Raw genomic sequence first — 15,317 nt, forward strand, 5'->3', positions numbered from 1 at the left:
TGGCCGAAAATTTATCCGATAGATATAAATATTGTGTCGGAGAAAATTATAAAAAGCATGAGAAAAATTATAATTTTAACGGTATATCGTTCCCGACACCACTATCAGACATCACCAAATTTGAAAAAAATAATAATAACGTCTCCATAAATGTCTACGGGCTCGACAAAAAATTCCAGGTGCCCCGTAAGTACCCAACGTACGAAGTGTATCCGTTACGTGTGGTCGAAGAAGAAAAAAAGGATCATTTCGACCTGTTGTTGGTAACGGACGGCGACAACTCGCACTATGTTTACATTTCGAATTTTTCACGGCTCATACGTACGCAGAAAACGAGACACAATGGGAGTGTCATTTTTTGTAAAAGGTGCTTCACCAGCTTTGACAATCAAAATTTGAAATTCAAGTTGAGCGGACAGGGGGCCCTGGACCAACATAAATTGATTTGTGGGGCGCACAAGCCAATTTTTCCGGAGATGCCGAAGGAGGGTGAATGTGTTGAGTTCAGGGCGTGGAAAAACACGGTTAGGCACCCGTTTGTAATTTACGCGGATTTCGAGGCGATCTTGGCGAAGGCGGAGGAGGTGAGAGGGGATAGTACCACGATTATTCAAAAACACGAAGCGATGAGCTACGGGTTTTTGGTGAAGGCGAGCGAGGACGTGCCGGCGGATTTATTGGTTCAACACGAGATACCGGCGGGTCCGGTAATCTACAGAGGCAGCGAAGACAGGACGGACGTGGCGAGACATTTCATGGAGTCGATTGTTGATGTGGCCCGGAAAATTGAAGGTCTGATGAAGACGAACATTCCTTTAATCATGACTGAGGGTGAAGAAAAAACACATCAAGAGTGTAATGCGTGTAACTTATGCAAATGCATATTAGTCGGGGGCGATAAGGTTAGGGATCATGACCATCTCACGGGCAAATTTAGGCAGACCTTGTGCTCCAGGTGTAACTTAGAGTTGCAACAACCTAAATTTGTCCCCGTATTTTTTCATAATCTCTCAAACTACGACTCGCACTTCATAATCACTGAACTTGGGTATGATACACAGGCGATCAACGTTATACCGAACAGTGAGGAGAAATTTATATCTTTCTCGAAATATATAAGTAGTACCTTCACTGTTCGGTTTATCGACACGTTCAGGTTTATGGCGTCGAGTCTGTCGTCCCTGGCCGAAAATGTAGTTACACCCGAACATGAGAACTTCCGTGAGACAGCCAAAAATTTTGTCGCCGGAGATATGCCACTCGTGACACTTAAAGGTGTGTACCCGTACGAGTACACAGATAGTTGGGAGCGGCTGGAAGACAGGAGACTACCGAGTAAGAGGGATTTTTTTAGTACGTTGACGGAGACCGGTATTAAGGAGAAGGAGTTTGACCACGCGAAGTAGGTCTGGGACCACTTTGGCTGTACGATGTTGGGCGAGTACAGCGATCTGTACCTCAAAATCGATGTGCTGTTGTTGGCGGACGTTTTTGAGAACTTCCGCGACGTGTGCATGAGGGCGTATAACCTGGACGCCGCCCATTATTTCACCGCCCCAGGCTTAAGTTTCGATGCATTGCTTAAGTTCACGGGGCAAAAGCTCCAGTTATTACATGATTATGACATGCTATTAATGTTCGAAAATGGTCAATATATTATTTTTAAAAATGAATATATATATATAATAATCTTATTTATTTTTATAGGTATACGTGGAGGACTAGTGCAGGCGAGTAAGAGGTACGCGAAGGCGAATAATACAAAAACTCCGGGGTATGACGAAACGAAGGAGAAATCGTGGATAATATATCAGGACTGTAAGTATATTTTTTTCAAAACTTGTTAATTTTTTTTCTTACTTAATAATATTTTTTATTTTTATAGGTAACAACTTGTATGGGTGGGCAATGTCCCAGTACATGCCGTACGGTGGGTTCAACTGGGTTGAACCCACATTAAACGGGTTAAATGATTTAGATGATACATCACCAATAGGTCGAGTGTATGAGGTTGATGTGTCATATCCCCCAAGATTACATTCTATCCACAACGACCTCCCCTTCCTGCCGCAAAATAGTGTGCCGCGTGGTTCAAAGGTAAAGAAGTTGATGGCCACGTTTGAGATAAAGGAGAATTATATTATACATTATCGAAACCTGCAGCAGGCGATTAAGAATGGATTAATAGTAGAAAAAGTAAATATTTAAATTGTATATGATTTTAAACAGATTTTTAACATTTTTTCTTATTTTTACAGGTTCATAGGGTTATTCAGTTTGATCAGTCAGACTGGTTAGCTAAATATATTGAGTTAAATACCGAGATGAGGAAGAGGGCTAGGAATGATTTTGAGAAAGATTTTTTTAAACTTATGAATAACGCTGTATTTGGTAAGTCACTAAATACTATGTATTAAACATTTTTACTGATATTTTATTTTCTAGGGAAGACTATGCAATCGAAGAGGAAGGAGATGAAGATGGAGTTGGTGTCATGTGAGAGGAGGTTGCAAAAACTTATAAACAAGAGCACATTTAAACACTGTACAAATTATACTGAAAACCTGAACGCTGTCGCTTTGGAGAATAAAATTATTAAATTCGATAAACCTATATATATTGGTAAATATACTTTTTACCACTTTTATCATACATTTATTAACACATTTTATTATTTTTCAGGATTTGCAGTACTGGACATATCAAAAACAATGATGTATGACTATCATTACAATGTAATGAAGAAACACTATGGCCCTAGATTAACTCTTATGTATACTGACACAGGTAAATATACTAAAACTAATCTCATGTATATAATATATTAATATCATTATTTTTCCAGATTCATTAGTATATCACATTCAGACGGATGATTTTTATGTAGACTTGGCGGCTAACAGTAACTTGTTGGACCGGATGGACACCGCCAACCTGCCCAGTGGCCATCCGTGTTATGTTGTAGATAGGAAGAAGTCCCCAGGGTACTTTTCTGATGAAGTGGATGCTAATATTATTACTGAGTTCTGTGCGTTGAGGGCCAAGTCGTATGCGTTTAATGTATATGCTGGACCAGAAGTCAGAGTAGGAGGAGGAGAGAAAATTAAAGCGAAGGGTATCAGGTCTCATGTGGTTAAAATCCACATGACATTGGAAGATCATAGGAAGTGTTTGTTTGGGGAAGAAGGAGTAGAGTTATACAGAGATAATGTTTCAATTAAGTCGTTTAACCACCAACTGATGACGATAAAAACAAAGAAATTGACATACAACAGCTACGATGATAAGAGGGTGGTGCTAGAAGATAAAATAAATACACTAGCCCATGGTCATTATAGTATAGAGTAAGTTATTACAAACATATATATTTAAATTATTTTACTAATATTTTCTCTTAATTTTACAGGGAAGATGATATATGGCCAGAACTTAAGGAAGATGGGGGGAACTGGAACGAGGAAGAGAAAGGATTAATGATAGGTCTTCTACATTACATAACCTGATTTTATATATTGTATATTTTTTTTTTCTGTTAATTAGTTTTATTGTAAATATTAAACGTTTATATAGCTTGTTATATATTGTAAATATTATCATGTTATATAATTATACTTGAGATAGATTAATGTATATACTTTTGTAAATGCAACACATTCAATTGAAATTATTGTAAATAATATGTATGTTTTATTAGTTTTAAGTTAGATTAGGGTATAAACTTTTAGTTTTTCATGTTTATACTGTGCAATTGTTAGATGTTTAAGTTTTTTTATGTTTATAATGTATAATTGCTAGATATTTAAGTTTTTTATGTTTATAATGTATAATTGGTAGATATTTAAGTTTTTTTATGTTTATAATGTATAATTGCTAGATATTTAAGTTTTTTCATGTTTATAATCATGTTTCAGGTAGATGGGTGACAATATTAGTATAATTAAAAAACCTTGTAAATGCTATCATAAATATGTTAACATATAAATTAAAAAAACAATGTTAAAATATAATTATGTTTATTAAATAAAATGTATACAATCATATTTTTAAGAATTATTTATAAGCCATTTCCTTATAGTAAATACTTTATAGAATGTACATTGTTTTGGATTAAATTCCATATGAAAAATACAGCAGGGTAGAGTTTCATCATCACATATTTGATCCAAACGTGGACATCCAAGATCTTCGATGTTGATGAGTGCGACATGAGGTATAAATTCTGTAAGCAGCTGTTTTTTCTGCTCACCTTTGACGTAAATGCATGAGAACTTTAAAGAGTTCAATATTCTACTTAGTTCTTCATACTCAACATCACCATATTCTATAGTAAGTTTATGATAGTTATGTTCCAACCACTTATTAGTTTTTCGACTCTTGTTGTCCTGCTTAGATTTAGAATTTTTAAAAATCCAGTGTTGATTCGCCCATGTTTCAGTGGCCACTATAGATAATTCTTTAATAAAATATTTATTGTTTGCTCCAAGAATGCATTGCATGTCTGCGATGGCCGACGACATAATTTCAGGTATATTAAATGTATGTATATATATAATATTTTATAACACTTAAATATTTATAACACTGACATAGGACTACCAAACACGATGGTGTATACAGCTCGACTGAAATTATTTTTCAATACCGCATGACTCTAACCAACTATTTTTTTATTTTTGCCTTCCAGGATTATCAAACGTGAATTTAATTCTGAAATATATGTTCCGTGATTCGGCAATGAATTTTCATCAAATATTCCGGTTATACGATTTATTTCAGCTTTTAATTGGGCCACGTCAAGTCCATGGATAGCGATCGTTGTACTATTGTCAGCACAGTCATTAAATAGCTGGGACATACGATTTTCACAATTTAATAAAGACTTATTACTTGATTGTATATTATTTTCAAGCAATTGTATCTTATCAAGTAGATTAACAATATTACTTTTCAGAGTATCAATTTCTTTTTGTTGAAGTTTCACATCGTTTACAATTGTTTTGTTACTTGATTGAATATCTGATATAATTCTTTTAGTTTCCCTAGCCTGAGAACTACCGAACACGTTCATAGTTATAAAACGACTGACACTATTTTTTGAAATCACGTGTATTTATCCAACTATTGTGGGTATTATCGAATCCTAACCACTTGACGTACATTTGTTTCTGTTTTTTACGTATAATTTTTTCAATTAAATATTCGTTTGGGAAATTGGTCTTGTATATTTCTTCAGAGTAAAAACAACCAGCTATAGGTTTACCCATATAATCTTGTAGCTGATAAGTAACGGGTAATGTTTTATTTATTTTGATAATCTCGAATATTTCCGTAGACCAGTTTGGTAAATAACCTTTTGTGAACACACCCTTTTGTGTACTGATACGAACGTTATCGCTAACTTTAAACTTAATTTTTACAGTATTAATTTCACGATGTTTTATTACCACCGAAGCGGGGTTGGAATCTGCTTGTATTGGTGTCATTCCTATATTTCTATGGTATGAATTATTGTATTCGTCAAGTAACTTTGGTAAAATTGAAACCCATTCGTGTGATCCTCTAGCAGTAAATTCTTTATACATTTTTCCCTTCAAAGTTCGGTTGAACATTTCTGCGATACTAGCCTTTAGAATACTGAAAGTTGAATATTTGTGTATACCATACTTGGTCATCAAAGCGTCAAAAGTGGTGTTGTAAAATTCTTTTCCGTTATCGAGTTGTAAAAGTTTCGGTGAACGATCAAGTAATATTGTAGACATTGCACTAGTAACTTCTTTACCTGTCTTAGACTTTAACGGTTTCGCCCAAGAAAATGTTGTAAAACAATCAATCACAACCAGGATGTATTTGTAACCACCATTTACTTTTGAATATGGTATCATTTCAACCAAGTCGGCTTGCCATAAATCATTTTTTCCATAGACGTTAACTCGACGCCTAGTGAAATTTTTCCTTGCTGGTTTGTGAAGTTCGTTAGCGATTTCCCGTTTAGACATCGGGAATTCGCTTTATTAGTCCGGCCTCGTGTAATTCGTCGAAAATCGAAATTATTTCGTTTGAAACGCTTGTATTGCCAGCTGCTTTTGACGCGAGTAGCAGACGTAATCGGTCGACCAACTCGTTTGGATTATCCCAATACACTAAGTTATTTTTCTGTAATTTCATGGACAGCTCGCCACCCGAGGGGAATAATTTACTAATAATTGCTGAGTATTTAGTACCACCCTTTTTTATTTTATTTCCAACTGTAGATAAATGTACTGATGTTTGAGTTAATATAGATTTATATACCTCTAAATCGCTATCAGTAAAAATAAGTGGATTTTTTAAAAATAATAACTGATTAAGACCCGACGTAGATGGGTAAACAGTACCGTCAATAAGTATAGTGTTTTCTATAAATTTTACTTCTTTTTTACCCAAAATAATATGTCCGTTTGGAAGTTTTTTCGGACCATAGATTTTATCCAAGTCTGTAGACTGAAACCAATTTTCAATTTCTTGTTGATTGTAGTCCAAAATTGAGTTTTTTGATTTATTGTCAATATTTTCTTTGTTCAATCGAGGTTTATTCGATATTTTAGTTAAAGGATCGATAATTGGTTTTGATGTCTGTGTCATTAATTGTTGAACATTATCAGAACCGGTTTTTAATGCGATATATTTACGTTTAATACTTTCCTTAGCTTTAACTAGCTCATCTAACACAGTAGTTGCTTCCGTCATGACTACGATTTAAATGATAATATTTATTAGTTGTTTCATCTTATATAACTACAAAAGTATCAAACCCAAAACGATAACGTCCGTTATCACGCTCACTATCTTTACAAATAACAACAAATGTAAACCTCTCACGGTTCCAACATGTTACACAAAAATGTTTAAATTGTATATATGACATATCACCCGAACAGTGTTCATTGTATACATGTCTTAAATTGGTCTCATCTTGTTTGAACAATACTATTAAATTCGCATTGTCACGTATCAACTGTTTTGGTACTTTTGAATAACTTTGGGCCAGATAAAAAATATCTATTTTATTGTGGCGACCTCGAGAAAAATAATCTCTTATTACGTTTTGGTGTTCACCAATAACATCGTCCAAGATAAAAATTGAATTTGGTAAAACTTTCTCTGGTGGAATTACTTTATCATTCTCGAAAAAGGTAAAAATGTTCATAACCGTCTATTCCATCAATAATACGTTTTAATAATTTATATTTAGGTTGTTCCAGCGTCTTGGAGTATATGTAAACGTTTTCAAATCGTAACCCATTTTCATCGACTAGTAGAAAATATATCAGATTGGTCTTACCACACCCCGAGCTGCCAAGTACCAACGATCTTATCGTATTTGGGAAAAGCTCTCCATGTCTCTGTTGAATTGTCTCGGGAGAATCAATATTATAAATCCGGAGTTTTTTCTCTTGTTCGATAAAGCGCATTTTTTTTTTAATTTTTCACTATAATAATACAGGTGCTATGTTAGCGATAGCGTCACACGATGTCTCACGTTCGTAAGCGAAACAACAATAAAGGCTCCGGTCTTATTAACTCTGTTATAAATCATTTACCCGTGGAATTACATTTACCTGGTTATAGGTAAGTCGCTACAATATATTATGACTAATAAATCCGTTTTAAATGTTATGAATAATTGTTTATAGATTTGCCGGTCCCGGAACCAAATTGAAACAAAGATTAGCACGAGGAGAACGTGGTATAAACAGACTTGACGAGTTGGCCAGAGCGCATGATATCGCATACGAAGAAAGTAATTCGCTAACTGATCGGCATAGAGCAGACAAAGTATTAGAAAATCAAGCTTGGGAAGTGTTTAAATCTAAAAACACAGGTATCAAGGAAAAAGCGGCGTCTTGGCTAGTTACTACAGCTATGAAGGTCAAACGTAAGATTGGAGCTGGTTGCGGATTTAAACAAATGGTTTTGGCTGCTAAAAATTCCATCAAAAATAAAATGAACGAAAATAATATTACAAAATTAGTAAGAACATGTCTGTCAGCTGCGAAAAAAACTAAAAAAAATAAAAATAAAAACAAAAAAACTAAAACACCAAGAATTATACCGATACCGAAAAAAGGTGGTGTTCTACCCTTAATTCCTATTTTTGCTGGTTTATCAGCATTAGGCGCGCTTACCGGTGGAGTAGGTAATATAGTAAAAGTCGTGAAAGAATTAAATTTTGGAAAAAACTCTCCTATTCATTTAGGCAAAGGATTATATCTTACTCCTCACAAGGGTAGTTCTTATAAAATCGTAAAAGGTAAAGGTTTATACCTAGCACCACACAAGGGCGGTTCAGTTAAGAAATCCAGGTCAAAAAACTAATTTCTACGTTACCCGGTAGAGCGTTGTACGATTATGAGATTATAAAATACGCTGACATGTTGAAAATTCCTCATTTCATCGGTGTATTTGCTAGAGACAAGTTGCCTCGACTAGCAAAACATCAAGAGTCAGCTGTAGTTAATTTAGATATCGAAAACGGAACAGGTACTCATTGGGTAGCGTATAAGAAAATCGGAAAAAAAGTTAAATATTATGATAGTTATGGAAATTTAACGCCACCGCTAGAATTACAGAAATATTTCAACGGTTGTAATATCGAATATAACTACGAGAGACATCAGAAATATAACACAACAAACTGTGGTCATCTGTGCTTAAAATTTTTATCATGTACACCAGTGGTGGCCAAACTTTTTTTAACTCGGGCCATAAAAAAAAAAAAATTTTACCGCGGGCCATAATTTTTTTTTTTACTTTTAAGTCATCAGAATTTTAGGTATAGGTATATAATTTTACGTAAATGTAAAATATTATATTTCTTTCACGGGCCAGATATTAAATGATGGCGGGCCGGATTTGGCCCGCGGGCCGTAGTTGGCCACCACTGATGTACACTATAACGTTAACCGGTAACTCGAGCGAATTGTCATGTGAATTTTTTCCACCGATAGAAGTCAGTAAAAATGCAAAAATCTGTCTGTTAGGTTTTCAAACGAATAATTCTATTCCTAATGTAAACGAAAAGTGTAATAAAATATGCTTCACATACAGTAATGATAACAATATGAATAGCGATAGCTATGTAATACCTACCGGCTCTTATGAGTTGAATGAAATTGACACAGCTATAAAACGTGTATTGCATAATACAGATATTTTATTCGAGTTGAGAGCAGATAATAATACATTAAAATGTACAATGTTTTGTAGTGAAACTGTAGATTTTCGTATAACTAATAGTATAGGACAGTTGTTGGGATTCAAAAATCGTGAATATGCTGCTAATGTCAAACACGAATCAGATACGTTGGTCAATATTACCAAAACAAACTGTATATATATCGATTCAAATCTAGTTATGGGTTCATTCGTCAACGGAAAGCAGTGCCATACAATCCACGAGTTCTATCCGAATGTTCCTCCAGGCTATAAAATAATAGAGGTACCAACAGATTTGGTTTTTTACTCCGTTAATTCTACATATATAACACATGCAAGTATAATTTTAAAAAATCAGGACGGCGAGTTGATCGATCTACGAGGCGAACCGGTATCAATACGATTATTAATTCAAGACTCGTGATGGGGCTTCAATTATACAATATAAATAGGGTTGTATATGAAAAACCCGTTAGTCGTGTTAAAAACACTAACAAGGTAACAACTCCGAAAAATAAAAAATATTCGAGACGAAAACAGACTAAACATAGTCTAACACCTGATAATTTGGCTTTTCTACGCTCGATTAACGTCATTTAATATGGACGACACATATTTAGACGTCACGGCTGGATACATCGATGATTGTAAAATAACACAAATTGATTATCATTCTTTTTTACCGTATTCAACATCAGCTCTTTCTAATAATGTTGAGGTGCGTATTGCTTTACATAACACAGACTCTTATACTTTACCGTGCGAGAGTTATATTTACATCGAGGGAACAATAACCAAACCTACAGAAATAACTGACGAGATTAGATTTATAAACAACGGACTGGCATTTCTTTTCTCTGAAATGAAATATGAAATAAACGGAAATCAAATTCAGAAACTCGTCAATCCGGGTATATCGACCACATTAAAAGGATATTGTTCGTACAATAAAACAAATATTTCCTCACACCAAAACGCTGCCTGGGATAGTGATTTTAAAAATGTTAATAAAGATTTTATTGATAGCGGTAATTTTAACGGATGTATTAATCTTAAACATTTGTTTGGTTTTTGCGAAGATTATAAACGCATTTTAATAAACTGTAACCAGCAACTCATATTAAATAGAGTTTCGATTGATATGAATGCCATCAAACAGTATAAAAATAATGAAGCTGTCGTAGACGCTCCTAAACTAAAAGACGTTAAAATAAACATAACAAAAATATTGTGGCGGATGCCTATAGTGAGAGTTAGCGATAGAGAAAAAATTCGACTGTTGAAAGTAGTCAACAGTCAAAAACCTCTGACATGTACGTTCAGATCGTGGGAACTGTGTGAATACCCATTTTTACCTCAAAACACTTCACATTCGTGGAAAGTAAAGACATCCAACAAGTTAGAAAAACCTCGATATGTTATAATCGGATTTCAAACTGATAGGAAAAATAGCACAAGTAAAGCAATGTCATATTTCGATCATTGTAAAATTAAAAACTTGAAAGTCTATTTAAACTCCGAAGTATTTCCATATGAAGATTTTCAAAGTGACTTTAACAAGAATAAGATGGCGACATTATACCGCGCGTATGCAGAGTTCCAAAAATCTTACTACGGTCACGACGATGTAACACCTCTATTGAACCGATCAGAATTCAAAAATCACTCTCCAATCATAGTTGTTGACACGAGCCGACAGAACGACAACGTGAAAATGTCGACAGTGGACCTCAGAATTGAACTAGAAGCTTATGAGGCGTTTCCAGCTTCCACTTCCGCATATTGTTTAATATTACATGACCAAATTATTACTTATAATCCATTTAACGGAGAAGTAAGAACCTTGTAAATATTTATTGTAAACCTTAATATTTTATTGTAAATCTTAATATTTATTGTAAACCTTAATATTAATAAATGAAAAAATTTTTTTTATATATCACGTCTTTTTTTTTATTTTTTACATAAATTAATTATTTTACATCAATTATTAGAATAGTCTACGTTTTACTTTACGTAGCGGCGTGGGGTGAAGAGCATAAGTTGCTCGATCAGATGGTTCGGGGGTAGTAAATTGTGACTGTGTATGGTTTGAATTGAAAAAATCAGGCCCATCATTTTCATCGAACGACTGTTGTTGGCTATCAAGCGGCATTGGACCATCAATATGATCTATCGGCTGTAATAAATAATATAAAATTAATATTGTTTTTAATTTAAAAAATATTCAATAAATTACCTTATATAGAAAATTATCTTCCGCATGATTAAATGTATGTTGAGTAGGTAATGGGCCATTGGGAATATTCCCCAACGAATGTTCCCGGGAACAGGGAATATTCCCGGAATATTCCCCGACCTCTCGGGAAATTTTCTTGGGGAATATTGAAAAAAAAAAAAATGAAAAAATCGAATTGGAGAACTAGTATATTTTGTTCACATCAATTGGCTAAACTGCTTTGTTGACTGATATAATATTGATAAGCATTATATTAGATTATAATTATAACATTATAGTTATAAAAGTATTAATAAAGGGTACTGTTTTAATATTATTTTAAAGTGATTTAAACAAAGAGACTGATGTCTAGTTATATTTATATTTTATTCATTACATGTATAAATAAAAAGTTACTTAGTACTTAGTTATGTTTATTTTCACAATTTATTTCAATACAAAAAATTAATTTGGATACTTTATTAATTGTTTTCCTTTTTTTATCATAAGTTCATAAATAATAACATTATTATTATAAAAGTATTAATTAAGAGTACAGTTTTGCTTTTATTTTTTATTAATAAAGATACTGAAGTACCTATAGTTATATATAAATATATGTTGTTCATTACATCTACAAGTAAAAGTTATTCAGTAATTTAATTTCAGTATGTATATTATTATTTTTTCAACATATTATATAGGTAAATGAAAATTAAATCATTTATTTTGTGATCATTGTACAGATTTAAAAAAATTAAATTATAGTTTCTAACTTTTTTTATAAAGAATAAATATCTAAACTGACATAATATCAATAAAGAGCTGTAATTTGGATCATTTACAACCATAAGTTCAATTGAAAACTGAAACATATGATAAATATTTAAAAAACTTATGATATTCCCGGGAAATTCCCGGTGTTGGGAACATTCCCGGGAATTTTCCCGGGGAAATTCCCGAAACTATATTCACGGGAATTTGGCCATCACTAGTAATGGCGAATAACTTGGAGACCATGGTGAATCCATAGCGTGTTCTCCGTCAAATAACTAAAATAAAAATTGAAATTAATATATTTAAAACATAATAATATATTTTATAATTACCGATGGAGCGTTTCGAGCCTTTCGTTCTATCAAAATACCAGCTACATGCGCAGCAGCTAATAACTGAATTTGACTGGTTAAGATTGGCTCCGATTGAACGATCTGGTAGTCAGTATTCTTATTTATGAACATTATTATCTCTTCTTCAGTTACTGGAGGTGATTGCATCTTGCCGAATTTTTCTTCCAAGTACATTATATACGCTCTAACTTGTTTGGCAAACAATGAGTGGGTATATGACCCCGTCCGGTGAATGATTTCAAAAATAGTGCCTTCCAAATATTGAAGACGAATAAGCTCCAAGCGACTTAAAAGTACTCTACATCCTTCTCGATTTTTTGACTCAATTACTAAAACATTTTCTCCTCCGTAAACCATACTAGATATTTTTTCTGTTTCCATTTCGTGAAATACGGTTCGTTTATATGTTACAGGCGTGGATAATATAAACGATAGGATATTTCCAATCAGTGTAAATAAACGTTTTAAAGTATTATACGTTATACATACCGAGATGGAGTTAATATACGTATAACGACTTCACACTTTTCTGAAGTAGGATCAAGACCGATATATTGTAATGCTAGTAGATTCAAATAGATCTGAAGGTGTAGTCGGAGGTACATATACGAAGAATTTTTTCTTGTATAAGGCAATATTATCTGCGATTGAACCGGCCATGTTAAAACTTATAAAAATAAACACTGAAAATGTATTAAGACTTGAAAAATAAAAACACTCACAAGAAATAAAAATGTACGTGCAGTATAGCATAAGACTCTGAACACACTGAATAAATGTCCGCTCTTGCAGGGTCAAGCGTCTGATGATTTGAGTCATTATTCGGTGGGGGAAACATTATTAGGTAGGGGTAAATTTCTCAACGACAACATCTGCCGTAACAGGTGCGAGTGGTCAAGGCTTAAAATATACAAAGGGGTATACATGTATAGTGTTGTTAAAGAATGTTAACAATAGATAGGGTATGTCCAACACATGTCTCGCTCTAGAACGTTATGGCGACAGAAATTTAAGGTTAAAAATATACAAAGGGGTGAACATGTTCAGGGTCAAAATATACAAAGGGGTATAGTCACAACCCTTGTTGAAGAATGTTAACAATAGATAGGGTATGTACAACACATGTCTCGCTATAGAACGTTAAAAATATACAAAGGGGTATAGTCACAACCCTTATTGAAGAATGTCATTGTTAACAATAACTAGGGTATGTCGGGACACACACGTCGTTGCCTGTATAAAATATACAAAGGGGTGTACATGTATAGTCTCCTTGTTGATGCATAAGTCTTTGATACATAAAGTTATTACATCGAGATGTGTACAATAATATTCTTACAGCTATATACATTAAGAATCATACTAAAAGTAAACCGACTCTGTAGCTTAGTTGGTTATAGCGCCAGAATGTAAGACGGAGATCGAGAGTTTGAATCTCTCCAGGGCCTTTTTTCAATATTTATTTTTTGCAAAAATTTAGATAATAAATGCGCATGCGCGGAAATATGCGTCGATAAAATATTTTTTCTCATAACGTTAGTCCACCAAGTTGATAGAATATAGTCTTTATAATATATTATGATACGTTAGTGATAACAGATATATGATAACATGTCTTGGTCACGAAGTAGGTATGTAGACTTTATGTATTTCATTCGCCTATATACGTTAAGAATCATAAGAAGAGTATAACAGGTCTGTGGCCTAGTGGGTTAAGGCGTTAGGGGTTTAGCTCGGGGGTTGAGGGTTCGAATCCCTCCAATCTTTTTTTCAATATTTATTTAATGAAAAAAAAGTTTACAATAATATGGTATATACAAGAATTATGGTATATCGGTCACGTGATGAATCTGACGGGCCAGGAGGCGGGGTGGGGTAAATATACGTCACACACGTATGCGATCGGGCGGCGGCGATGACGAGCAAGGTTCGGCGGTTCGGCGGTTCAGCAAGGTTCGGGGGTTCGGGGGTTCGGCGGTCTGAACTCTCTATTTTATACTACTATTAAAAAATAAATAGAGTTTTAGTATCATAATTACCTATGATTAAGAATGTAATAAACATTTTTATTTGATGAAGTTACATATTGCATATTTATAATTAGGTAATTGAAGGGCTCACTGCAACAACAAGGCAAGTCCACTTTTGAAAAATGTTCAGGAGAAGTAAATATATTGTTTTAGCCAATAGAAAATGAAAACAAAATGTGTTTTGATAAAAAAAAATGATATTGAGTAGTACACATAATTTTTTTTCACACTATCATGTCTCAATATATATTTCTTTTCTAGTGCATATATATTTTTGAAGTTTGAAAGGTATGGACTTGCCCGGGTTTTCCTCATAAAATATAAATGTATTTTCAATATTTTAGTTATTATTAAGTAAAAAAAAAAAAAAATAAAGTCTTAAAAGTAATAATAAATATAAGTGATGGTCAACAGTAATAATATTTAAATATTGAATAATGCTTTGTACGGATTTTAACAACGTATAGTATAATAATGTTGATGTTCATTATATTGACATGGACTTGCATGACTTTTTGATCATAAAATAGGTATTTTTTTTTAAAATATTAATCTGTTTTATTTACAATAACATAAAATAATAGATTTTAAATGTTTTCAAAAATAATAATAGATTATAGGAAAGAATAGTGATTTTACATAATCATGTTCTTCAACCTATAATGGAAAACAGTTTAGCAGTAAAACATAAAAAAACAGTTATAGCTTCACTTTTTTTAATTTAGTAACAACTTCTTAAACATC

At 33.3% G+C, this 15,317-nt stretch overlaps 2 protein-coding genes across 3 annotated transcripts; both read left to right on the plus strand.

Moving 5' to 3' along the window:
* The first annotated feature begins 1,276 nt into the window (after positions 1 to 1,276).
* Positions 1,277 to 3,596, plus strand: LOC107883389. 2 transcript variants are annotated; one of them, XM_016803290.2, is made up of 8 exons: positions 1,277 to 1,647; positions 1,708 to 1,818; positions 1,886 to 2,196; positions 2,259 to 2,391; positions 2,446 to 2,622; positions 2,683 to 2,787; positions 2,846 to 3,344; positions 3,407 to 3,596. In XM_016803290.2, the coding sequence occupies exons 1-8, from the start codon at positions 1,431 to 1,433 to the stop codon at positions 3,501 to 3,503; spliced, it is 1,650 nt and encodes a 549-aa protein (XP_016658779.1). In that variant the 5' UTR covers positions 1,277 to 1,430; the 3' UTR covers positions 3,504 to 3,596. The 2 variants fall into 2 exon arrangements, with proteins under 2 accessions (XP_016658779.1, XP_016658777.1); XM_016803288.2 differs by having other exon boundaries at positions 1,277 to 1,818.
* Positions 3,597 to 9,796: 6,200 nt separating this feature from the next.
* Positions 9,797 to 11,044, plus strand: LOC103308992. Its single transcript, XM_008183419.1, has one exon. It carries the CDS (start codon positions 9,797 to 9,799, stop codon positions 11,042 to 11,044), a length of 1,248 nt encoding a protein of 415 aa, XP_008181641.1.
* The last annotated feature ends 4,273 nt before the right edge of the window (positions 11,045 to 15,317 follow it).

This window comes from Acyrthosiphon pisum, unplaced genomic scaffold, assembly GCF_005508785.2.
Source record: "Acyrthosiphon pisum isolate AL4f unplaced genomic scaffold, pea_aphid_22Mar2018_4r6ur Scaffold_20828;HRSCAF=22262, whole genome shotgun sequence".
NCBI classification, from domain to species: Eukaryota; Metazoa; Arthropoda; class Insecta; order Hemiptera; family Aphididae; genus Acyrthosiphon; species Acyrthosiphon pisum.